The sequence below is a fragment of the Mastacembelus armatus genome, chromosome 4 (assembly GCF_900324485.2).
Source record: "Mastacembelus armatus chromosome 4, fMasArm1.2, whole genome shotgun sequence".
In the NCBI taxonomy this organism is placed as follows: domain Eukaryota; kingdom Metazoa; phylum Chordata; class Actinopteri; order Synbranchiformes; family Mastacembelidae; genus Mastacembelus; species Mastacembelus armatus.
In genome coordinates, this window is record NC_046636.1 from 26,762,405 (window position 1) to 26,789,706 (window position 27,302).

General features: G+C 42.5%; 2 protein-coding genes across 3 annotated transcripts; both read left to right on the plus strand.

Moving 5' to 3' along the window:
* The first annotated feature begins 1,687 nt into the window (after positions 1-1,687).
* Positions 1,688-7,247, plus strand: cope (COPI coat complex subunit epsilon). 2 transcript variants are annotated; one of them, XM_026305576.1, is made up of 10 exons: positions 1,688-1,841; positions 2,030-2,092; positions 2,384-2,484; positions 2,736-2,888; positions 3,280-3,333; positions 3,619-3,700; positions 4,065-4,220; positions 5,307-5,375; positions 6,371-6,445; positions 6,906-7,247. In XM_026305576.1, exons 1-10 carry the CDS (start codon positions 1,740-1,742, stop codon positions 6,957-6,959), a joined length of 909 nt encoding a protein of 302 aa, XP_026161361.1. In that variant the 5' UTR covers positions 1,688-1,739; the 3' UTR covers positions 6,960-7,247. The 2 variants fall into 2 exon arrangements, with proteins under 2 accessions (XP_026161361.1, XP_026161362.1); XM_026305577.1 differs by lacking the exon at positions 2,030-2,092 and having other exon boundaries at positions 1,715-1,841.
* Positions 7,248-8,409: 1,162 nt separating this feature from the next.
* On the plus strand, positions 8,410-27,214 carry cers1 (ceramide synthase 1). Its single transcript, XM_026304808.2, has 7 exons — positions 8,410-9,445; positions 21,388-21,547; positions 22,822-23,002; positions 23,395-23,556; positions 23,743-23,890; positions 24,057-24,205; positions 25,140-27,214. Exons 1-7 carry the CDS (start codon positions 9,197-9,199, stop codon positions 25,180-25,182), a joined length of 1,092 nt encoding a protein of 363 aa, XP_026160593.1. The 5' UTR covers positions 8,410-9,196; the 3' UTR covers positions 25,183-27,214.
* Positions 27,215-27,302: the final 88 nt, after the last annotated feature.

Genomic DNA, 27,302 nt, shown 5'->3' on the forward strand with positions numbered 1-27,302 from the left:
TTAGGGTTTCCAGTAATTATCCTTGACCGGTTCCCAGTCCCAAGGCTGAGAATTTCCCAGAGGAAATGGTGTGAAGGGAACAATGAGCAGGAACTGTGGAGAGCTGTGTTTTTTTTTTTCTTTTTGTTTTTAAACTCATATGATATCAAGCTTAGAATTGAACTTGCACCATATTAAAAAAATCACACGATGCGCATTGGCTAATACTACATATCGGTGCGCGTGCGTGTGAGAGAGACAGAGAGATGTTGTTAGCGGATGTTTTCAGGACATGGGGAAGTTTTTCTTCTCTAATGAGGACACAGGAATTCCCGAAGTCAAAACAGCGTCGTGTTGTTATTTTGACGCTGATGGAAGTTTATTCTATTGATGAGCTTCAGTCTCAAGTCAGTCACCACCCCCTTAAACTCAGCCTATCAATATTTAATGTGTCTGCGTGTTGCTGGAGGTTTGTGTCACAGTAATAAGTACCGAGGGACACCTGTGGTGCTGAAGTTGACGTGGCGCGCCCTCTATCGGTTTGTTGTGATCAGTAGCAGAAATATGTGAATCGAAGGATCAATTAGTGGCCTCGTGAAAAAAAAAACGGAAATCTGCCTTTATCAAAAGATAAAAACAAGCACAAAAATATAGCTCGTAGTATTTTCAATTATATATATAATATGAGTATGAGTATGTATGTATGTAAATAGGGCGGCACGGTGGAGTAGTGGTTAGCAGTGTTGCCTCACAGCAAGAAGGTTCCCGGTTTGAAACCCATCAGGGGCCTTTCTGTGTGGAGTCTGCATGTTCTCCCTGTGCTTGTGTGGGTTTTCTCCAGGTACTCTGGTTTCCTCCCACAGTCCAAAAACATGTATGTCAGGTTGATTGGTGACTCTAAATTGCCCATAGTTGTAATAGTTGTTGTTGTAAAGTTGAGTTTATTATATTTAGTGATAAATTATATTTATTTTTTACTGAACAAGACACTATTCAACATGACTGACAATAATTAATGTGTGGCCACGAGATACTATCTCATTCCCATGTTCTCATCTAATTTTAGTCAAAGTTTTTAAAGATATTTTAGTCTAATTTTCCCTGCATTTTTAATGTGTGATATTTTAAGGCTCCGCCTCTCGTCATCTTTGTTGTGTACAGTTACCATGGGTGTGGATATCACTAAGACAGGTGTAGTTCTTCAGTGAACATCTAGAGAAAAATTGAAGTGGTTGAAGCGGAACATAGAATATAAATAAATATATAAATTCCTTTTGACAGCGACACAAGTGATATCCATGATAAAGGCATGAAACTGTTTTAAACACTTAACTAGCTGAATGCTAGGTAACACAGTAACTCATACAGTGACACACCTGATTGATGTAATTTCCGTCATGTTATTAATAACCCCTAGATATAGCACATTTCAGTTCACCTGATAGTTAGTTATCTTAACTTAGCATCAACAATCACTTAAGAGAATTATTCAGTTACTGTAATAAATCTAATTCAACCTGTTCCTAACAGTAACATATTGTTAAGGGGCATCTTAGTTATGAAATGTTAGTCCCTGTTGTTTGGTTTTGACTTTTATTTGATTAAAGCAGCACAAAGTCTGGTGTTTACTACGATTTGACACGTCACCACGGCCACACAGCCCGTACCAATATGGCGGCGGGAGAGACGCATCTCAGAAGCCCCGACAGGGCCGTCAGGTGACGTATTTTCGCTACGTGTCCGGAAGTTGTCCAGTCAACATGGCGGCGCAGCAGGGCGACGTTGATGAGCTGTTCGATGTGAAAAACGCGTATTATATCGGCAGTTACCAACAATGTATCAACGAGGCGCAGAAGGTGAAGGTGGGTGACGCGTGGAAAAGGTGAAATGTTCCGAAGGGGCTCGTTTTGTTCACCGTGCCCCTCTTGGCTGACAGCAGCTAACTAACTAACTACAGCAGCTAACTAACTAACTACAGCAGCGCTAAGTGTGTTAGCTGATGTTAGTAAATTCAGCTCGGTAACTAACAGCCTGTCGTTTGTCTTTGTAGCCGTCATCACCGGAGAAGGAGATCGAAAGGGACATGTTTCTGTACAGAGCATACATTGCTCAGGTGAGCTCCTGCTGTTGTCTCATTAAACGTCAAAAAAACACCGAGCTCAGTTTGTTGTCAGACAGAAAACCTAATGCAGGTTTTCCAGGTATCCCTGTCCTTCCTGTTCCTGATTGGCTGAACACACCTGATCCAGGTAATCAACAGGGTGTAGGGCAGGGATACCTGGAAAACAAGCAAGACATTAACTCTCGAGGACCAGGGTTGGAGACCCCTAACCCTAATGTGTACTAGGTGCTCCTGTGGGCGCTCACCTGCTCACCTGATCTGTTGTGTTCTGTGTTACTGCAGCGGAAATATGCTGTTGTCCTGGATGACATCAAGGGCAACTCTCCACCTGAGCTTCAGGCCGTCAAGATGTTTGCTGAGTATTTGTCCAGTGAAGACAAACGGTGAGAGCTTTTACATTTAGCTCAGCATATACACTTTGTCAGTCTGAGGTATAGATTTCAATTCAGCATGTTGATTCCCATTTTCATCAATGGGATCTTTGTACCGGTATTAATATTTCACTATATTGGCTCTGAGATTTGAACATTTCCGTGGAATTACTGCAATATATTTAATTATGCTCAACAAAATTCTATATTATACTGTATGTGTCTCATAAATACTCATTATTTACTCCCATTTGTTTGAGCAGGGATGCTATTGTTGCTGATCTGGACAAGAAGATGGCAAAGAGCGTGGATGCCACCAACACCACCTTCCTCCTCATGGCTGCCTCCATCTACTACCACGAGATGAACACGGACGCTGCCCTCAGGACTTTGCACCAAGGGGAAAGCCTGGAGTGGTAAGAAGGGATCAAGATTTTACTTCACAAGGGTTAAAGAAAGATTTTACTCATGATCCAAACTAATTTCAAATAAATATACATCTCGTACTTTGTAGTTTCCATCGGAACTACAACAAAGAGCGCAAATTATTTTTAGCCTTGCTTCTTGCATTAAAACTTCATCAACCACCCTGGTAATGTGTACATCAATATAAAAACAGCTGAAATGACTGCCTCGAACTGCATAGGTAGTTTAAGTGCTGTCAAAATCACTCAACACTCTATGGCTTCCACGACTTGGTGGTAAATTCAGGTTTTGCCTGTGACGTGTCAGTGATTAATAAGTTTACTTTGTTTTTGATGCATTAAAAAAGACCAAACTGATGCCCATCATTTATCTGTTTTTCAGCATGGCCATGACCATTCAGGTGTTGCTGAGTCTGGATCGCGTTGACCTTGCACGGTATGGAGTAATTTAATGTCTTTGTACAGTAAACATGAACAGTAGATGCTTTGCATTGAACTGTTAGGTCAGCTTTGTAAGTGAAGGCTCATGTGTTTACTAATGTCCTGTGACATTTGTCATTTGTCTGCTTCATAAAATCAACTCTGCGGCTGGTTAAGACTGTTTATTTGTACAATATTGAAAGGAGCCCTGGAGACGTATAACATAAAACGCAGATAAGGATATATATTCTGTTTGAACCGGTCCTCTAAAAATTCTGCCATTACTCTTTTAATTTAACAGGAAAGAGCTGAAGAAGATGCAGGAGCAGGATGAGGATGCTACTCTAACCCAACTAGCTACAGCCTGGGTTAATATTGCTGTGGTGAGGAGCCGTTTGTGTAACATCACCAACATATATAGCTGATTTATAAATAAATGTCTTCTAAAACCTCTTTGCATAATAGACCTAATCGTCTAATTAACCAACCAACTAAATAAAGGCTCTGTTTCTCACATTATCATAGAAGCCATGTTGTGACCGACTGAAACTTTAGTCAGCTTTGGAATAGCTAGTAGGCAGAGGAGTATGAAGCAGTAGGGTGCCCCTGACAAAATTACAGAAACAATCCAACATTAGGGGTGCATGTGCTTATTATTTGCTTTACGCCATGATCGCTGACTAACACTAAGATTACAGTATATTATTTCTTGCTTACATTTTATCGCATTGTGATGTTTTTTTTCAGGGCGGAGAGAAGCTGCAGGATGCCTATTACATTTTCCAAGAGATGTCAGACAAGTACTCATCTACACTGCTGCTCCTCAACGGGCAGGCGGCCTGTTACATGGCTCAGAATAAGTGGGAGGAGGCAGAGGGAGTGCTTCAGGAGGCGCTTGACAAGGTTAGATGATTTGTTTTTGTCTGTGTTGTTTCATTTCTTCCTCGCTTACACACTGAACACACCGTGGGGAACATTTAGAGAGAGTTGTTTATTCAGCTAAAGCTCTTAATGGGTTGTTTATGAGGTTGGTTTTAGATTGACATCTATTATAATTAAGTTTAGCATTCAAAGGTGCATTCATTGTTTTAGAGTAAGCAAAGATAAAATATGTGGTGTTTCTGAAACAAGAACTGTCTTATGTTAATTCAACCTTGAACATGACAATTCTCACGGCTTCTCCAGCTTTTTTAACAATGACAAATCACACTAAGCTAAGCTGAACTTATTGATGAACTGAAATTAAGGACATTCATTATGAAACTTGAAATTTGTGAGTGAATTGGGTTTATATAATGCTGGATATGGTCTTGAAATATCGTTGGAATTGACAGTTTTGTCAGCCAATCAGAATAGACATTAATTAGGTATGTCATTATTATAATAGTTTAATAAGAAGCCTGTTTAAATCAAGCTATGTATTATATATTATGCATGTTATGGGCAAATGAACCATGTCCTATTTTTATATGCTTCTCTTTACATCAGCAAAAATGAACTTCCTGTTTTGTGTCAGCAGATGGTGCCAAACACATTTTTATCATTTTACTTTATAAACAGTTCATTCTAAGTACAAAATATACAACTACAACTCCAATCCACTGATATTAAGTTAATTTAACAGAATTTAAGTGTGACTTCACAGATGATTTTACGGTGATGAATGGAATAAATAAACAGTAGTTTTAAAGTTTCAGGCTTGTATGTAGAAATATACACTGAGCAATACTTCCCCTTTTCATGGCACATGGTAACATTAGACTGAGTCAGTTCACAAGAGCTGTGTGCACAGCCTTGCTTTCTGGTTTACCTCTGGTGTTGCAGAAAATTAAGTTCATTTCTCGATAACACAGAAGAAAAAGGTGTAAAACGGACTATACTGTTTTTTTTCACTGTCTAGTTTCCACTTGTCAGCTTTGTCCAAACTTTGTGAGAGTAACTTTCTCAGTTTTTTGTTTGTCTGTGTATTTTTTTCTCTCCCCCTTACAGGACAGCAGCCACCCTGAGACACTGATCAACCTCATAGTACTGACTCAGCACCTGGGCAAAGCTCCAGAGGTGAGACTTTGGACCCAGAGCTGTTAGCAGCCATCAGTTTTACACTTTCCTAAAGACAAATGGAGAATTTAGAGTATTTTTGTAGAATAACATTCTATGCTTACGAACCCAAAATGCACTTCTTAATAGTGTTATGTGTTTGCTTGGATCAAACCAGGCCAAAGCATTTAACCAACAAACCTTCTCAATTGTTTTTGTCTTGTGTTATGAAAAATGTCCCCTAAGCATATCTAGTATGTGTCAGCTATACACCTTGGGAGTCAGAGTACATGTGATAAAGACTCAATTATCTTCTCTGTGTTTGATGAACTTGATAGTAATGCAATAGAACGCTGACCATGGACTCACAGCCGTCATTAAAAGCTGTGATAACCACTGGTTGGCTCATCTCACTCAAGGTTAGCTGGAATTATGGACAGTTTTAATAGTATAGCTGAGTGTAACCTTTGAATGGGGTCAAAGTTCATCAGTCTTTGTGCCTTATGGGCCCGAACAATGATAGAAGTTCTTTATTATTAACTGTGTCGCTCATCTGCTCCGGTGAAGATCTCAGGTCTTAAAATCCCACAGGAAGACTAAGTTACACGAGCACTTTTGAACACAACTGTACGAAGATCAACAATATTTGAAGTTCAATGTGGCCTTGGCCAGAGGTTGACACATGACGGTTTAGTGGCAATTGGATCGTATGTGATTAAAAGTGGTCTGGAAACATCCACAAACAAGCCAACAACTATTTCTAGGTTTTCAGTTAAAATTCACATTTTTACAACAAACGTCGTGAGGATTACAAACAACAACACCAAAAAAAAAAAAGCAGAAGTATCTCGTGTGGACAAAAAAATGTTTTGGCAGAGAAGAACGTTGTTGAGCCCAGTTCTGTCGTTGCCTTCATAACAGTTACTTAATTTTACATGTTTACTTTGAAAACCTTCAGAGCCCATTTTACTGTTACTTGACTAACTTTTATGTGATCTATTCTCTTCCACCCTCAGGTAACCAGTCGGTACCTCTCTCAACTGAAAGATGCACACAGAACACACCCATTCCTCAAGGACTATTTAGCCAAGGTAAATTGTTTATGTCCAGATGTTACTTAGTGATGTTATGTTAAAACTGTGGTAGAATTTGTATTGTATTTAATTTTAATTACTTATGTGATTGTTTTTGAACTTATTGAAAACTCATCACAAGGAGGGACGTCTCTAACCTGTGGCCAGGGCTATTTTGGCTTCCTCATTCACAGTTGTTAGCCAGCCTTCAGAACCTTTACTCTATTATAATTGAATTGCCTGACTTGGTTGTTTTGAGAGCCAAGCAGTTTGTGTCCTTGGAGCAAAGCCAATGAGAGCATTTGACTGAATCTTTAGCCTTTGTAACACATAATGTCGCAATTCCACAAGAATGCAGATGTACACATATGTGATAAAACTGGATGATACCATTGCCAAACTATGAGATACACAGCTGTTCCTATGGTCAAATGTTGTTTCCTGGTATTTAACTGTTCCGTTATTTGTTTTTCTGCAGGAGAACGAGTTCGACAGACTAACGATGCAGTACGCTCCCACTGCCACAGCATAAGGCATCTGTTTTTGTTGAGACACCTCAAAAACAGACTTCACTTTTACACCATGAGGATAACACACTGCGGTGGTTACATATGTACCTGTAATTGTTTAGATATTTTTACTAGCAAGAAAAAAAGTGTTTAAGTCAAATGTTGCCTGTATTATTTAAATTGGATGAAAAGTCATTGAAACCTGACTGTCTTGGTATTCATCCTTTGAGTTTGCATTTCTCTTATGGAAGTTAGCACACCTTTTAATGTAAGCATTCCTCTGAAATAACAATAAATGTTTAACGTTCACACTCTGTGAAAACATGCAGTTTTGTGAATAAACAGGCATCTGTACATGCAGACGCCATGAATTTAAGCCAAGAGTTGATAAACGGGCGTAACTGACTAATGTCCAGGAACCCTAAAAGTTGGAAGGTTACTACTACATAATTTAAAAAAAAAAATTTTTCACCACTGACTGAAGTTAAAAAAATACTTATTTTCATATTTATATTAGCTATATTTATATTAGCTCCTCCATCAGAAAAAAACCTATTTCTAATTTCTTCATTTTTCTATTTGCCGAGTAATTTACACAGAAAACCTACAATAAAATAATTAATCATAGAAATGTAAGGCTGCAACCACCAAATATTATCAATATCTCAGATGATCAGTATCCACATATTGGCAATACACACATTACCAATATTTGTGGTAAGTGTATTAAATAAGGGCAGCATGGTTAGCCCTGTTGCCTCACAGCAAGAAGGTTCCTGGTTTGAAACCCATCAGGGGCCTTTCTGTGTGGAGTCTGCATGTTCTCCCTGTGCTTGTGTGGGTTTTCTCCAGGTCCTCTGGTTTCGTCCCACAGTCCAAAAACATGTATGTCAGGTTGATTGGTGACTCTAAATTGCCCATAGGAGTGAGTGTGAGTGTGTGAGGTTGTTTGTCTCTATGTGGCCCTGTGATGGACTGGGGACCTGTCCAGGGTGGACCCCTGCCTTTCACCCAAAGAGAGCTGGGATAGGCTCCAGCAGGTCCCTGGGACCCTGGTTAGGACTAAGGGGGTCTAGATGATGGATGTATTAAATAGTTTAAATATGTTTTGGTCAAGCAACCTTCATCAGGTGTTTCACATTTCAGTTGACAACAATGTATTTGTAAATTTATCACAGGTATGGACTTTTTTTGTGCTACTCACTTTATACTTTATTGGTCGTTTCTGGAGAATAAACTACATGTGCTTCAGAGCCTCTTTACATCATAATGAGACCACAGTTTAGCCAACTGGTGTGTGTGTGTGTGTGTGTGTGTGTGTGTGTGTGTGTGTGTGTGCGTGTGTGTGTGTGTGTGTGTGTGTGTGTGTGTCAGTCAGTCATTGCCTGCGCTGTCTCTTTAAATGAAGATTGCGCGTCCTAGTTTTGTTCACGCCCCCTCGGTCTTTTTCGACGTTTCTCGTAAATGTTCGCTGCCCCCGGCAGAGCGCGGCTTGTGCTGCGCGGCGGACACGCTGACCAGGCAGGAGCGGCGGCACAGGAGGAGGAGAAGGGAAAACACGTGATAATATTCTTAATCATTGTTTTCTTCTCGCTCCAATAACTTGTCTTCCTGTGCCGGTTTGTCAGGCTGCCGAGTTCCCTCGCGAAGCAAAGAGCCGTTATCGCATAACGGTCAAACGCCTCGCGGTGTAGCGGCAGAAACCGCGCGCGGCTGCTTTGCTTGACGCTGACACGGAAAACGCTCAGACGTCAAGTTGAATTGTACATGTGGGTGTGTGTATATGCGCCATCACGGTTTAAGTTAATTTATTCGACCAGCGAGTCGACTCGGTAGCTGCTGCCGATGCGGGTCCGTCCACTATTGTGTTGTGTTGTGTTGTGTTAGCTGAGCTAGGCGGCTAACCGGGACGCGCTGCCGCCGCTGAGCGTAGAGGAAAGATGATGAGAAGAAACAAGACCCAAATTAACTGTCGGAATCTTGTTTAGTGCTCACTCTCTGTTATTAAACCTGATATCGTTAGTAAAAACAACTAAGTCTAAAAATGGGAAACAAAGAATTAGGCAGCTGAAGATTGTTAGACAGTTGAGCTGCTCGGGGCGTTTTTAGGTGACGGTACGTTGCCGGTTTAGCCACAGTCCGGACTGCACTTGGCGCTGAGACCGCATCAGAAACGCTTCGACCTGAACTTCATTTGACTCCTTCGGTCCTTAAGTTGGAATAATTTCCCACGGTTTTGTTCGCTTTGCGCCGCACCACGATGAGCGGTCGAACCGGGGACGCCGGGCCGGCTGAGGTGGAGCCCATGCCGGGATACTTGGACCTCATCAGCGGAGCCTCGTCCGTCATGCGGGGCGCATGGAGGGACTGTAGCAGCTGCGGCGTGGAGCTCTCCAGACGGACTCTCCTGGAAAACGCACACATTACCTGGACCGAAGTCGCCCTGTTCTTCTTCTCCGCCTTTTTGTGGACGCAGGCCAGGCGGGGACTGACAAGATGTCTGTTTAAGGTGGGTGACACATGCTGATCCACCATCTCCACGGTCCCCCTACATACTCTACTCAACCGGGTTAGCAGCCCAGAAACTAGGCGGTCTGGACTGGAGTTGATCCTGAATGTGGGGCAGGGTGTAAGCAGACTATAACTGATTTTAGCAAGTACTTGATCAACTTGTAGGTTTGGGATAACAGGTCAGGAGGAACAGAAAGACCAAAACCCTGCTCAATTTATCAGAAAATATGAACCTGACCCACAATCTGCCTAAAACACAGCACAACTCATTGACGATATAGGAACAGGTCTAGTCCTGTCTCTGCCTGACCTTAAAGTCATGTATGTATTTAGTAGTGTGCGCTGTCTTTGTGAAGAATGGCCCAACCACAGTGTGTCAACACAACCAGAGAAAGACCTGCACGCTCACATGTTGTGGGATAGTCATTGACATTATGCATTCCCTAGCTTCTTATCAAACCTTGAACACAACACAGCTGAAAGTCTAACCATTGGCCTCACCTGACCTGAATCTAAATCTAACCATAACCCTGAAACCTGTGTTTGAGCTGCTCTCAGGGTTTTGTTGTACCTGCTGCTTTAAAATCCTCCTAAGGGCTTCTTTTGGCTTCACGTCATTGGATATACTTAACTATAAAAAACATCTTCTTAATCTCATCTCTCTGAAAAGCACTCTGGTCAACATTTGTTTCTAAAAACTGCCTTGATTATGATAATATCACCTAATGCTGTCACGATAGGAACTAATGCAGCTGCATAATGGCTTTTTGAAACAAGGCCAACGCAAATGCATGCTGCCACCACGGAGCAGAAGATCAGCAGGATCATTATAGTTTCTAACCGCAATTTGTCACCGACACACAGAGGCAAAGTGCTCATGCTCTGACAGATTGGCCCTCCTGTATTTCTGTCAGTTTTTATTAACCCATTCCAGTCCTGAGGATCCCGCCCTGTTGGTGCTTCCAGGGGACGGGCCCCTCTCTCCACAGACAGCCTGTGGATGGCCCTTGTGTAGATTCTGCCATCATTATAGCTGCGAGTGGAGTATTTTCATGTCATAAACGTTCTGATGATGATGATGGTGCTATAGCGGTATACTGTAGACGAGGGGGGAAGCTCGATGTGGCACGATAATGCAAAACACTTTGGCCTGCCTTTGCCTTGTGTCTGGGTTGTTTGTGTGTGAGTGACAGTAGAACTTACTTCACGAAGGCTGAGGGGCGTTGTCAGAAACAGTCGACTGCATTATTTGAGGTTATTATAGTTTCTTGAGCTCAGAGTATGACACTGACTTGAACAAAATCAAGCTGTACTTGCAGAAGATGCTGTCGTGTTTTCACGTAATGCTGACAAACGGAAGAGTGAGTCAACCATCATCCTCACAGTCGTGGTTTGAGTATTTACGTAGCTGACATTTACGCAGAGGGAAAAAAAAAAAAGCAATTCAAAGCTAAATTCAACATATCACTGCCAGTGTGCAAGATGTGTGGAGTGTGACACATATGCTGCAGAAAGTTTTCGTGAGAAAAGGGTGCCTCATAATTGAATATCTGACTAACGTGAAAGGAGATATGCCTTCCTCTTTTTTTTTTGTGTTCACGCTTCACATATGCGTGGGCAGGGTTTTGTCCTTGTTCTTTTGCACAGTTTAAACAGGTGTTCATCTGATATCTTATTAGATTGTGCATCACATTTATATGCGTGAGTCTGCCTGTGGTCAAGCACGTGAGGTTTCAGATACATATGTCTGTGTTTGCATATATTTCCAGCCCAACACATGCATGTGTCACTTGTGTGCTGACGCAGCACAGTACAGTCGGTGGAGGAGAAGCTAGGGATATAGTGAAGAGCTAATAAAACGAAAAAAGTGGGCACAATTATGGTGCTGGGGTGAGAGTAGAAAGGTGGAGAGAATGCAGTTAGAGAGGAAGAATGAACAAATAGCGAAGAGGGAGCCAGGGGTAGGAAGGAATTGGGCCGAGGGGTTATGTATCTGGGGCCAAGCCTGCTGACTCAGCATACAGCAGGCAGTCGTTACCACAGTTGCACAAATACATCCTGACATATTTCTCTATATAGATAAAAGAACTTATGATTTCTCACGTGTTTTTCTATCCAGCAGAATCAGGGCATGTGTAATATTTAGTAATAGGCATAACAGTCGTAGCTGAGCGCAGACAAATAGGCCAGGCTGTGGTCAAACCTTCTCAGCTGCAGCCGTTTATGAGCACTCTCATAAATGCCTCTCATAGCCCCTCAAACACACACACACACACACACACACACACACACACACACACACACACACACACACACTCACACTCACACTCAAACTGTCATCCAAAAAGGAGAGCAGCACTGTGGCTGCCAGCTCCAGCTTTGTTGCAGAGCTTATCTCCCTGCATATAGCTGAGTGGCACCTTATCCCCCGCTGTTGTTCTAAATGTGAAAGCAGTCCGGGGTTTGACAAGGTCCCCAACCACAGAAGCCATATCACCTTCCACTAAGCTTCTGCTCATTACTGTGCATTAGAGCCACAGAGAGAAATCCAATATTGAATAAGTGATTAAGTGGAAGTGCTATCCATTCAGCCAAGACTGCCCATTCACATGGAACTGCTCGTAATTTTGACAGTAATTGCAAGCAGTTGTCCTGATGTTTGGTTATTATGTCACATCCGGCCCTCTTCTTCTCTCCGCTTGTGACTCAGTTAGCTAATTCATCTTCACATCGCATTGGGAGAGCAGCTCTTTTGCCACTGCCTGAAATGAGATCTATTGCCCTTTGTGCTTCAGTGTGTCATACATAATAAATACAAAGCACTCACAGGTTCACAAATCTGTCATCCCCACTGTTTGCCACACAGAGGTTGTGCAGCAGTTAATCATAATTTGTAACTGTGATAGATGCGGCTGTATGTTTAGATCTAGCCTTCATATTTATTTGCTTCTGCTTATGTTTAGTGGCTTGCTTTTAAAGTTCAGCTGCTGGTATACCTGCCCAGGGCTGAAGGGCTTAGTCCAACCCTGGTCCTTGAGCACTACTGTCCTGCTGGTTTTCCAGATACCCCTGCCCCGCAAAACAAATTGCCCCTCGGGAATAATAAAGGTTACCTCGACCTACTCACTGCTGATTATCTGGATCAGGTGTGTTCAGCCAATCAGAACCTGGAAGGGCAGGGATAGTTAGAAAACCTGCAGGACCAGGGTTGGACACCCCTGGCTTATTCTATTAATTGACTGATGAATCAGCAGAAAATGATCACTAATAGAGTAATTTAGATTTAGTGATCCTATTGGACACTGACTATCATAGTCAGTAACCCGGACCCCCAGCTGCTCCCCGGGCGCCGCAGCAATGGCTGCCCACTGCTCCGGGTGTGTGTTCATGGTGTGTGTGTGTGTGTGTGTGTGTGTGTGTGTGTGTGTGTGTGTGTGTGTGTGTGTGTGTGTGTGTGTGTGTGTGTGTGTGTGTGTGTGTGTGTGTGTGTGTGTGTGTGTGTGTGTGTGTGTGTGTGTGCACTTTGAGATGGGTTAAATGCAGAGCACAAATTCTGAGTATGGGTCACATATTTAATTAAAGTATATAGTTTGTTGTTCTCCTCATCTTTATGTTCTCCATCAGGACAGACAACTGAAATTCTCGTTTGACTCCTAATTCAATGAGACGGTTTATAGAAGAATCTTTCGCACATCAAAATCTAGTATTAACCTGGAGTTGCTGTAATCTGAACAGAAAACAGACAGCAGGTTTATCAAAGCTTCTACATGAAGAAGAAAAGGGGGGAGTGTTATAGCCAAAGCAGCCACATACAGCAACAAAGCAGGATCATGAATCAGCTCTGTTTGTGGACTCTCTTCTCCTGGCATGTGCTGTGAAGCCTTGATACAGGGCAGCTGCCAGCCTCTGTGTTTTTCCTCCTGCCTGTCTCCCTTATTTTCCTCCAGATAGACAGATTTAATTAGAAAGGAACACACTGCGACTGTAGGCGTCTCTTCCATCAAGGCCGCTATGTAAATGTGTTAGTGTAGTGGTCAGAGGAGTCATTTTGAATCTGAAAAGATTGTGTATTTATGTGTTTTTACTGTACTATGGCTGTCCAGAGCGCGTGTGTCACTCTCTGTGTCTGTGGAAGTGGCTGACACATTCACATGGTTTCACGATCACAAAGGGTACACTTAATTATGTTAATATGATGTCTGTGTTGTCTGTGACATATTTCTTCATCTTCCTCTCTAACCAAAATTCACTTTGGCTCAGCTTTCTTTCTTAGTTTCCCTTGTAGCCTTGTAGCCTTGTAGCCTTCAAGGCCTTGTAGCCTTGTAGTCTTTCTTTACTCCTGATCTTGCCGGCTGATGTACTTTCCCCTCACGTTTCTTCTTCTCTGTCTCATCCCCACCCACCATGCGCTATAACATTTGCATAGCTGCAGAGCTAGTTAGTTCAAGCTGGGGAACTCACTGGCATCTGACAGCAATTATAGAGATGGGTCTAATGAAGTGACTGCAGTCATGGCGTGACTCCCTAGTAGACAACACAGACCATTCTTGTCACCCTTCAAAGTCCCTTTCAAACATATGTTTTGGCAACGCATGGCTGATATCTCCCAGTGGAGACGATTAAATGTCTAACCTTTTTAACAGTGTCAAAATTTAAATTCTGCAGACTTTGAAATTGATTTATTTAAATTCAGGGGCATCTGCATTATATTATATATCTTGTATATTGCTGTATGATTTGGGGATTCAAAGAGCCTAAAAAAGGAAAAAGCTAGAAAAGATACAGGATTACAGTTTCAGATTAACTGCAAAGGTCTTTGTGAAGCTAAAGCACCGAGCCAAGTGCTGTGTGACCTGCCTTAATCCAGCTGTAATCCATACCTGAACCACCTCAGACATTGGATCATTATTTAACTCTCTCTTAGACTGTCAGTGTAATGAGGTCAGCCTTCTACAGAGGAACTCTAACTGAAGAAGCTGAACACACACACACATGCATTACACAGGGAGTCCCTGTTTGTGACCAGTGGCATGGATGCTGCATTATGAAAGACGCCATATGTCTTGTAGCTGTACAGGGAGCAGCTTGGTCTTAATATTTCAGCGTGTGTGTGTGTTGGTTTTAGCTTATTCCAGATAGAAGTAAATTTGAAACCATATTGACATATATGTTTACATCCTGAGTCGCTGGCTCAGTTTATCTGCTTATGCAACAGGCCTCTCTTTTCTGTCTTCACTTGGTTTCAGGAAGGGCAGAGAGGTGGGAGAGAAAACTTCTACAGAACAGGAGAACCATAATGGTGCACTTGTAGATAGGTAGGGAAAGAGATGGATGAAGGAGGACTGGAGTGAAGCGGAAATGGAGGGATTTTCACTTAGCCAGCATCCCTGCATGGTCTCCAAGTAAACCAGTCATTTGTCATCAAGTCTCATTCAGCCTGACTCTTGTCTTTTCATACACACTCTGCCTGTGTAATTTCTTCTTGGTTTCTCTTCTGTCTTTCTGTCTTTCTACTCACTTTTTGTTGGTTTTACCTAATTCCAGATATAAGTGAATTTATGTTTTGTTCACAAAGGCAGAAGATGTCAAATTCAGAATTTGTAACCAAGTCATTAACTTTTAATGGAAAATCATAATTGACTCAAATCGATATGTTAGCACTAGTTTCTGTGTCATTCAATTTTGAGTCATAAGGTCCAGAATCGGTTTATTTTGATTCTTGAGGGAACAGTTAGAGCAGATTAATGCCACTGTTGCACTTCAAACACAAACCGAACATTTGCTTATTAATTCATTTGCATGTTTGTATTGACGGAATGTCAATCTGACCTCATTTTGTGGACAGTAGCTCCCTGGTCTTAGTTTACACCCTGTTCAGTCAACGTGTACAGCCTCAAGGTTTGTAAGCCAGAGATAATATCTCTCCATCAAACAGCAACAGGGCTCAGATCGTCATGTAGATGCAGCCAGAGTCGGCTAATAATCCAGAGTCACCACAGTCACTACACTACTGTAAACCTTTACACGTCTTTCACTCATGAACCACTTCAAAGCAACCACTGCGTATATCAGTGACATTTAGTGCAGATTTATATGTGTACTTAAAAATGTAAAAACATTGTTCTGGCAGTTTTTAAGAATTTGCATTTATTGAATCTTTCAAATATTATGATTAATTGAATAGTTTTTATTATCCAGTCCCATTAATCTGTAATATTAAGAAAACATGACGCTGCATTACAAATAATGTGGTAGTAGAAATATAAGTATGTTTAAACTTAATCATCTGCCATGTGCAGCTGCTGGATGTGTCTGTTGCATATACACACACACAAAACAAATGTCTAACACACACGTGCTGGAAATAATACGCATGCTTACACATGCGAGACATAAATGCATCAAAGTGATTCCTAATTTGACTAGATCTGGTGTTTTTATGCCACAGGAACTGAAAGTGTTGCAGGTATGATTTGTAATTTGGTGACCATGCTGTGAATGTCAGATATTGACATATAAGAAACATATTCATAGAAATGCTTAAATGTTTTGAGAACCTTAGTTCAGGTAAACAAATGAGTAGCGGTCAGAATTTTTTCTTCATGATCTTCATGCACTTTAGATTTGTTGAGTACATAGTTTGGATATTTTTGTAAGACAAAGCCGCCAGTGTCCCTGATAATGTTCTCATACTTTAATGTTCAGAGGTAACCGGTGCATTAATGCAAGGACAGATGTTTCATAAGGTCTTTTTCCACCGTACAGACTACTGCAGTAGACTGCCAGTCATAAACAGGGGTCACTTACTCATTGATGGATGCTTGGTGGGTCCTCAGTTCTTGCCCAGTCCTGTACTTATGTGCAGATTATGTTGCTCAGTGTTGACAGTTTGGCATCTGAACGTCTGCTTTTAGTCAAGTGATGTCCAAATGTTCAGGATCAATATTCCAGCTATGTTGCATTGACCTTCAGAAACAGGTCAAAACAACAACCAGACAGCTGACCAACATGATTAGCCACAAATCAACAGAACAATAAAATCAAATCAAACATCAGACTAATTAAAAACTAATGATAAATATATTAATAAATAAAAGTAAACCCTCATGACCAGTTTATTTAGGATTATTTCTCAAATAGTGAGCATGAGAGGTTATGAGAGAGAGAGAGACTTAAAAACAGGACAGCCAGTGCCCACAGTCTGTACAGGGCGAAGGAAACATGAGAGAGGGCAGTGTGATGTGCAGCAAACGACCCTAACGTGAATCAGTTCAACATGGTCTTTAATGTGATCTGCACCTTAACCTACTGGGTTTAACACTTATTGAAATGACATCACTCTTACATTATGTTTACATTGCTTGTTGCTGTTTCACATTAAAAGCCTTCCACTAGGGAACTAACTACTTGAAGGCTTCTGAGGATAACCTTAGTGACTGGATGTATAAATGTACGTTCTGGATTATTCTGCCCTCATGTGGGTCAAAAGCTTTATCCCCCTGCCAGCTGTCCACTCATCACCTTGTGAGGAACCCAAAGGGGGAGGTAGGCACTGAGGTTAATTTAGATGAGTGGTGTGAGGTGTGATAGATGTGTAATGAAGGAAATATTTGATGAGCAGAGGATAATAATAAAGCAAACTACATTAAAATCAATGGATCACAAACTACTTAGAGATGTTGTCGTTAATCGCAGATGAATAGACTATGTTTATTTGTTTATGTGTATATATATATAGTCTAAAACTCTGTCCACCCATTGGATTAGCCTTAAATCCTATTTGCCCCGAGCCTGGACTAAGACGTTAAGTGGGCAGAGATCATTGAGAGAACTGAGTTTAAAAGTGACACTGAGATGGACAAACCAACGTCAAGGCCAAAGAAAGAGAACGAAGCTAGACAGAGCTAAAAGTAGTGAAAGAGAGTGAGTGGGCTAGCAAGCCTTTTTGAACAGATTCACATCACAGCCAACATCCTGACTCGCTGGCTCAGTTTATCTTCTTATGCAACAGGCCAGTGGAGTCTATTCACCCTCTCTTTTCTGTCGTCGCTTTCAGGAAGGGCAGAGAGGTGGGACGGAAAACTTCTAGAGAACAGGAGAACCATAATGGTGCACTTGTAGATAAGTAGGGAAAGAGACGGATGAAGGAGGACTGGAGTGAAGCAGAAATGGAGGGATTTTCACTTAGCCAGCATCCCTGCATGGTCTCCAAGTAAACCAGTCATTTGTCATCAAGTCTCATTCAGCCTGACTCTTATCTTTTCATACACACTCTGCCTGTGTAATTTCTTCTTGGTTTTTCTTCTATTTCCTCTTCCTCTTCAGCTCAAGCCTTCTTCTCTCTTTAGCAGGAAATATGAGGCAGTGAAATGATGTTCTGAGCTACAGAACAAGTTCTGTGTCACAGGAAGGGGGGGGGGGGGGGTGTCATAGATCCCAGCTGAGTGTAATTCAAGGCACTGTCCTCTGTCCAACAGAGGACAAGTGGATTATCTCAGTGTCCTTGACCCACAAAGCCCCTAGTCTGCAGGTTGACATAGAAAACTAAAAAGTACGTGTTTGCCGTGGGTGGATAGGACCTGGTCAGCTGGTGGTCTGGGTAGCACACACAGAGTCCTGATTGGGAATATAGAGAGACCAGCTCTTCCCCAGAGCATCAATAAATACCTCAAATGGAAATCTGCTTTCAGATAAACCTTGTTTCTGACGCATGACATCTTCTTGTACCCAGTATGACCACACCTTGTAAGGAAGCCCAGCCAGTAGCAGGGGACTGGTTTAGCCACTGACACCGTGTTACAGTACGACAAGGAGGGATTTTAGACTTAAAAAGGTTTTCCTGGCAGTTAAGGTGTCGTCCATCACCACAGTCTTTACACTTCCAGTGTGTTTGAACATGTGGCCATGTTTTTAGGTGAAACTGTACTATGTAATGTAAACTGTACAATGGAGCTATTCTATTTTAAGATCCCTATAGGGTCCAGTGTTTTTGTTTATATTGAGGTTATACTGATATTTTACTCAGCTGCATCATATTCAGGTGTGTTTATTCTGGCCACCTTCTATATGTAGAGCCAAAAAAACAAAAACATTTCTCAATATCAATACCAGCTGCAAGACCAACACCTAGGTACATAAACACAGTGAGTTTGTCTAAACATGCAGCTCACCATGAATAATTGATGTTACCATAACAGCAATAACAACTACTGTCAGTTGTGGCGTGCCTCAGGGCTCTGTCCTGGGGCCCCTCCTCTTTATTATTTATCTCCTTCCTCTCGGAAATATCCTTAGGTAACATAACATCAATTTCCACTGTTATGCAGACGACACCCAGCTCTACCTCTCTGCTGCTCCATCTTCTACCCCCCCCCCCTCCCTCCCTCCTTACCTGCTTACATAATATCAAATCCTGGTTCACCCATAACTTTTTGAAACTCAACCCTGACAAAACTGAAATTCTCCTCGTGGGCACCAGATCCACCCTTTCTAAAACCAGCACCTTCTCCATTCAAATTGACAACAATACTGTCCCCCCCTCCCCCCAAGTTAAAAGCCTGGGTGTCATCCTAGACGGTACTCTCTCCTTCACTCAGCATATCAATACCACTACCCGGTCGGCCTACTCCCATCTCCGTAACATAAACCGCATCCGTTCCTCACTCACCACCGATAGCACGGCAATACTCATTAACGCCTTTGTCACCTCTCGTTTGGATTACTGTAACTCACTCCTCACTGGTCTACCTCTCAAATCACTTCGCAAACTTCAACTTGTCCAGAACTCTGCTGCCCGAATCATCACCAGAACTCCATCCTCACATCATATCACCCCTGTCCTTAAACAACTTCACTGGCTCCCTGTGTCCTTCCGTATAAACTATAAAATCCTCCTTCTCACCTACAAAGCCCTCCACTCTATTGCCCCACCATACATCACTGATCTACTTCATATCTATTCTCCGCCTCGTCCTCTCCGCTCCTCCAGTTCCACTCTCCTCTGCACCCCTACAGCGCGCCTGGCCACCATGGGCGCTAGATCCTTCAGCCACACTGCGCCCCGCCTTTGGAACATTCTCCCTCATCGCATCCGGTCGTCTCCGGACTTATCAACTTTTAAATCATCACTCAAAACATATCTGTTCCGTATAGCGTTTTCCACCTAACTCTCTTAACTTCTCAAAGCAGCCCGTGATGTCCTACCACCCTCTGCCTATTTCATATTGTCTCATACTGTTTCATATTTGTTGTTCTGTCATCTGGGTTTCTGTATTTCAATTTACTTTTACTGTACTTCGCCCACTTCCTAGATAATCCACGCTTTTGCCTTTACATTCTCTCCCGCCGTTTATGTATTCTTGTTACTGTTGTTTTAATGCACTCTATGTATATCATGCTGTATGCTTCCTTTTCTATCTGTAAGGTGACCTTGAGACTTTGAAAGGCGCCATGAAATAAAATGTATTATTATTATTATTATTAACTATCCTCTCTGCTCTCAAGTCTTTTTCAGCTTTGCTAAAACTTCCTGGGATGTAAGATGAATGAAATAGAGAATAGAGAAGTAACTAGAACAGACAGGACGTGCAAATGTGAGCATTAATAAGAAACGTAACAGCAACAAGAATGTTAAGGGGCTGGTGTTTGTTTGCAGTAACATACAGTCATTTAGCGTTTTGAGGGGTGGAGGTGGAAGACGGGGGTATACTGTATGCTGACAGCTGGCCTCTATAAATAAATGTCGCAGGCGGGGGGGACAGAAGTGGAGAGAGGAAGGAGGAAGGCGGGACATGAGAGGAATAAGGAATAAATGACAGGGAGCTGATACAGATGTACTGAGACTGAAAAGAATGTGGTGAGTGCCCTGTGCTCCACAGCGATTAGCAGCCTCTGATCGGAGTGTGTGTGTGTGTGTGTGTGTGTGTGTGTGTGTGATGAGAATCACTAATGCTATTACATTTTATCTCACATCAGTGTCAGCTAACTTCCCTGTTCCCGGCTCTTTTGTGAGGAAGTAACCCATTAAATGCAGTAAATGGAGATAGGCTGAGAAGACAAGTGGGGAGAAAAGGAAGAAATGGATGAAAAAGAAATTGAAACAACAGATAAAAGATTGGTAAAAAGAATTTATGTGAAAATGGTTTTCTAAGACCACATGGTTTCATCTATTTTTTTTTTTTTTTTTTTTATTTGTATAGCGCCAAATCACAATACAAATCATCTCAAGGCACTTTACAAAAACTAAAACTAAAAACCCAACAATTCCCTTATGAGCAAGCACTTGGCGACAGTGGAGAGGAAAAAACTCCCTTTAACGGAAGAAAAAAACCTCCAGCAGAACCGGGCTCGGTTTGGGCGGCCATCTGCCTCGACCGGTTGGGGTGAGTGGATAGAGGAGAGAGAAAAGAACAGCAACAATAAACAACAAATAGACACTGCATCTAACTACAGCTTCCTGTGTAATCGGTCACTGGGTGTTGAATCATGGTAACAGTAGTTTGAGATGTACTGTATCGCTGACAGAAGCAGCTTTCACTTTGCTGCCTCCAGTTACACTATTGCATTGAAAAAGTGTGTGTGTGTGTGTGTGTGTGTGTGTGTGTGTGTGTGTGTGCTTCCTTTACATGTTTGACAGAAATGATCAATGTTGCATGCTGCGATTTTCATAATTGCTTTTTTTGGTTGTCTTTCTCTCTGACTTCTTCTATTTCTGCTAGTGTTAGAAACCATGAGCGGACTGCTTCTGTCTTGCTTTGGACGCTGCATGTGTAAAGAACAACATATGGAAAGAAAGAGAGTGTGTGTCTGAATGTATATACAACTATCGGTTTACAAGCTGTTACCAGGCTGCTTGACCAAAGAAACAGATTTTTTTCAGCACTACTTTTTCACACTTCCTGTCATGTGTCTGCCTGACGTCTCTGTGCTCTCTCTCTGCAGCCTCTAGCACAGTGGTGCAACCTCATGCCCAAAGATGCTGCAAAGATGCCGGAGAGCGCGTGGAAACTGGCCTTCTACACCATGTCGTGGTCATACAGCACCTACCTGCTCTTCTTCAGTTCCTACTCCTTTTTCCATGACCCGCCCTCTGTCTTTTACAGTAAGATACACGACAGTGTGAACATCCTATAGAGATTATGTGTGGGGTAAAATACCACTTCAGGTGTTCAGGTAACACCTCGAGATATTTATAATATAATACATATTTCACCATTAAAAAAAAATTATCTGCATAATTGTGCCTAATAGAAAACAGAATCATGGTTAGAGACCAGGACAATGATCGTCACTGCACTGACAATGGAGGATAGATGTGCAATGAGAATTCCACTTACGACCCAGCAATGTCTGTTACAGTCGCTCAGCCTCTTCCATCAGACATGGAGGAGGTGTGGATGCCGTCCAGTTCCTTTGCTCTGAGTGGAGCTAGCGAAAGCTGGTTAATGGTGCCAGGTTCATTTTTAATAGCTGCACCGCCTCTTATAGTTGGCAGCCTGATATATGTGCAGTAACGTTGAATTGTGGCTGGAAGTGTTGAGGAAGCAGGAGGGAGAGAGATATCAAGCTACAAAAAAAAAAGGTGAGAATTTGGAAACTGAAGAGAAATCTCAATAACAGAGTGGTAGGAGCAACAGAGGGTGGTGTGTGTGTGTGTGTGTGTGTGTGTGTGTGTGTGTGTGTGTGTGTGTGTGTGTGTGTGTGTGTGTGTGTGTGTGTGTGTGTGTGTGTGTGTGTGAGAGATTCTGAAGAAAAGAAGATTTAAGTCGCCAGGAGAAAATACGGGCTCCGGTTCGGTGCCCCCACCTGTTGTGACCCATCTAGCAGCAGTTCTTCTGTTTAATGACGGAAGGTCCAATCAACGAATATTAGACAAGACCAGAATGCAACCTCATTCCACGAGAGACCAACCTTACTCAAACATCTCAGGAGGTTTCTGTTCAGATATTTGACTTAGCCCTAATCAATGATCTGTTCAAACTCCACTAGCTGGCCAAATGGGTTCAAGTGTATATGCTGAACTTTAAATTATTTAAAGTGCTTTTTAGTTGATTCTTAGCTGGGAGAAAATGTGATCGACTGTTGGTTATTAACATGAGACTGGCATTTCAGACCACCTGGAGGCCCTGAAGGTGAGATTTTGGCAGATCGGAAAACATGACTAGTCCAGTCTGGAAGAAATGAACGTGTGAATGAATACGACAAGATCTGCTTTACCTTGGTTTTAATGATACAGAGCTGGTTAAACAACATCTTCATTATCTGCACCAGATAAATCAGCTCTGTGAAGCGTCTAAGATACATGTCTTTAGAATAAAAAACACTTCATGTTGTGTATCGTTCCCTGAGCTCTCTCTCTCCCACCTGTTGCTGCAGATTGGAGGAGTGGTATGTCAGTGCCTACAGACATCGCCATAGCCTACCTGATCCAGGGCAGCTTCTATGGCCACTCCATTTATGCTACAGTCTACATGGACGCATGGAGGAAGGACTCTGCTGTCATGGTGGTGCACCACATCATCACACTGGCACTCATTAGCTTCTCCTATGCCTTCAGGTATTTTTGTGCACTTTGAGCACTCAGCTGTCTAATGCATCATGGCACCAGGAACCTGGTCGGTTGATTTTCATTTTTACCTTTGGACGACCCGAACATTAGCACTGAAACATGGACATAATAGAATCCTGCATGCACACGAGGATTTTGACCTTCTGCCTACAAATTTAATTATTTGGTTCACAGTCACATGAAACAGTTCAGCAAGAACAGGTAAACCCATACAGTCAGAAATAGAGATGCTGACACCAGGGAACAGCTATATCATTTTTAAAAAACTGCTTTTCTGTCTTTTGCCGACTCCATCTGTACAGTATCCTATTCACAGTTACAGTATTCCTGTTTTTGGACTGTATTAACCTCAGCTGTAACACATGTTCCCTGCCCCTCAGATACCACAACGTAGGGATCCTGGTGTTGTTCCTCCACGACATCAATGACGTCCAGCTGGAGTTCACCAAACTCAACATCTACCTGAAGCCCAGAGGTGGAAGTTATCACCTTCTCAACGACATTCTGTCCAACTTGGCCTCTCTCGGCTTCAGCGTCAGTTGGTGAGCGTCAGCGCACACGCACGCACACACACCCAGAGTTGGTGCGACTCATTGTCTGTGTCCCCCTCCTCTCTTCGTGCATCACCTGCTCTCTATCACAGTTAAATGTTTTGTGGTCTTGTCAGCGTCATCATTTTGACTCACAAAGACACTGAAGATGAACATGAACATTACCGTTCCTGTCAGGTTCTGGTTCCGTCTCTACTGGTTCCCTCTGAAAGTGCTGTGGGCCACGTGTGTGACCAGCCTGCAGACTGTGCCCAACATCCCCTTCTACTTCTTCTTCAACGCGCTTCTCTTTGCGTTGCTGCTCATGAACATCTACTGGTTTTTGGTGAGGACACACATACTGACACTGAGAGGCCTTTACTGTATGTGCTTTATGGTTTCAGGATTTTGCTGGTATGAATCATGGGGGTGCCTGGTTTTGTAATTCAAAGCTAGAAAACCGGCACAACGATGTCATCACCTGATACGTTTTCCTCTCTTGTGTCTTGTAGTTCATCGTGTTTTTTGTAGTGAAGGTGCTAAAGATGAAGGAGGTGAATGACGTCAGGGAGTACGAGGAAGAGGACAGCAGCAAGGCAGCCGCTGACCTGCATCAAGAAAAGCTTGATGACGATGCTGCACGTCACAGGTCTGCCCAGGGGTGAGCTGCACCTTCAGTTCCTCTCATTTGTTTAGTCTGACAGAGAGACCTCAGTTCAGAGTGGAAAAAAAAACACCAGCCATCTGTTGGCAGGTTGTCACTGTAAATGTTTTTAAGAGCAGAGGGTTTGGCAGGAAACCAAATGTTCTATTTGTGGAATTTCCAGTAAATCATTTGTTTAAAGACGGGTCATGAATAAGTAGACATGAGTAAAAACAGGTTTCCACACCAGTGATAACTGACTCTGCTGTGACACTGGGGCCTCATAAGTGTGGACAAACATATTTTAGTGCCACTGGTTTGAGACCAGTGTTACCACCATATATGTACGTTGGACCACAGTCTGCACAGTGTGGGGAAGAGCCAGTTTTGGCAGGTTAAAAAGTGAGTTTGTTAAATGTTATGTTGCTGAATTGAATTATCTTTGCTCTGTAACAGGAGATGCAGTTTAATACTAAGGAGCAGTAGGTTTATTCCTTTGAACTGTTTCTCTTTCCAAAGAAGCCATTGTTTCGACATGATGGCGTCTTCTGTGTGGAAGTGAACACTCAGCCCCTGCTCACTTGATTCAAACCAGCGTCAACCTGTTTGTGTTTTTATCTGAAGTTATGGATTCAGCAGATGTTGTTGTTCATCTGTGGAGCTGCCTGTCATGTGTTATCATCTTTGACACCAAGACTACTGCTGACACAACACAGCCACTCCTATGAGTTCAGAAACCACTTACAGGGTCTAAGGTGTCTTAGGTTTATAGATCCATAGATGGATAGGATCCAAGAGCCTGAGACCATCTGAAGATGTGACTGTGTGGAAGTCCTTAACACTCAACACTGCTGATTCCTCCATCTTCTCATCGCCTCACTCGACGAGCTCGTTCTCTCTTCATTCCCAGCACCGGTTCACTTTAGTCTCTGTCGTCTTGGTGTCTTTGCAGGAAGCACGTGCAGAACGGAGTCGCCAAGGAGAAGCATCTATAACAGGCTCTCCGCCGCCACCACCTGGCACGAAGGTCCAAGTACAAGCGAGACGCCCTCCTGGGACGACCATGGCTGAACATTAGTGACACAAAAGGAAAGGGAAGGAAAATAGGGCCCAATAAGTTCTATTCTTTTTGTTTGTTTGTTTTAGAGCATTTTATTTCTTCACTTACAGTTTTGTTTTTATTAGGGCACTGTGAATGTTATTCAGGTGACTTTTTGTCTTATCGTTGCTAACATTTGATAGATTCAGTAAATGACTTGGAGTGACTGTGATTTTGTACAGTAGAACAGGGTATAGTGGTCGCTCTCACCCTTAACAGAGCTGCACAGGGAAAGGTTTAGGCCTTAGGTCGGAGTTCTGGTTCTAACTGTTGGTGTATCTTTGGGGAACGAGCGGCGTGATTCTACATGAGAGGGGAGCTCTGAATTATGTTTCCCAATAAATTCATTTCTACCTGTCCCCTCTTCAAACTCCGTCCACCCTCTGACTTAAATACAGGATTCAGATGATGAAGGTGATGTTGTTAGCTAGACCTCATGGCTGCAGCTGGTGCTGTTTCACAATATTTCACCTCTCAGCTTGTCGTTTGTTCTGATAATCATCCAGCACTGGGAATATTAACTAGGCATTCCTGCTTTCGAAACATTACGTATGCAGTTATGGTATTTAAGAATGCATGACATGGGAATGATTTTGGAAACAGCTATGAAATTGTCTTAGAAACAAATAATTGAGGGAAAAATCCTCTAGCTATTTAATCAAAATGTATTTATTCATGTTTAAAATTCTAAAAGTGATATTTTGAAGCCAGACTGAACACACATACTGTTAGTAGACAAACACATACAAAGCAGCTGGTGTTGATGGGAAGATGTTTAGTTTCAAGGTAACTGTTTCATTTGACTTTGGTTTCCCTCATCTCCCTGGTTTACTGTGTGTCTGTTCAGTGCGAACAGCTGCTGTATCTGTAGAAAATGAGGGATTTTTCTCTTCTCCCTACCTCCGCCAGTGAAAGTCAAGCTCTTGTTTCAGTGAACAGCATGTTGTGCTGCAGGAGCAGCCGCAGATGTCGTCCGTCTGTGCAAGAAGCATCTGTTTCAGTTTGTCTTCCTCAATCCCCACGTCGGGAGTAAAAGCTAACGTTTCATTTGCATTTAGCTGTCACTGTGGTTGCTGTAGTTTAATTTATAATTGGTGGTTTGTTTTGGAGTTGCTGCTGCATTTTATGAGAGCGCCATTTGTGTCCCAGGTGTTTCTGCTGTGTACGAGTTGGTGACAGCAGATATTTCCAGGGACCAGGGAAGAGTCGTTTAGTTCATGGATTTTATCTGAGATCTCTTCCTTTTAATCTAAAAGCCAGATCAGCATATTTTCCTGCCATCATTACACATCAGTACTGTAACATGGTTTATCAAACATGTTACTGTGTAAAATATTAACCACTCAGAGCCCCACGGCTCCCGCCTGCTCAACGACAGTGTCCAGAGTTAGTTTCTGTTATTCGATGAGATGTGAGTGAAGTTTGCAGTAAACCCACAAAGACCTGTGATCTGATTAGGTATGACTGATACTGTACTTGTGGAAAAGATGTACCTGTCGCTCTACTACAACAGTGTTGTGATGTGATGCGTGAACGACTGAATGCTACTCGGGGTGGGCGATACGGATATGACCAAATATACTGTAAACATAACACTGTTGACACTGTAGTGTCAATTTTAGTCATCAATTTTAGTCGTCCACCCCAAATTACTACTCAAAACTATCCTTAATTAAAGAAGAAGGTTCTTATTTATATATCCAATATGATGCTGGCTTAGTCGCCTTTCAGGTTTTTGGAAACGTTTCTTTTGCATGTGAAGCTCAGTTGGGCCAGAGAATAAGGGGGTGATGACAAAGATCTCGGCACAGTTGGAGCAGCGAGTGACGCCGTGAACAGAGGCAGCGTTTGCAGTTTGTTGTTTCGAACGTGACAACTTATCTGTCCGAACTGCGTCACGACACAAATGATCTCCGCTAAAGCCTCAACTGTGCCAAAAATGCTCAGCCATACTCTGAGGCGAGTGTTAGCGGGAGGTGGTGAGTAGAGAGCGATGGGCACAAAGGCCCTGCAGGT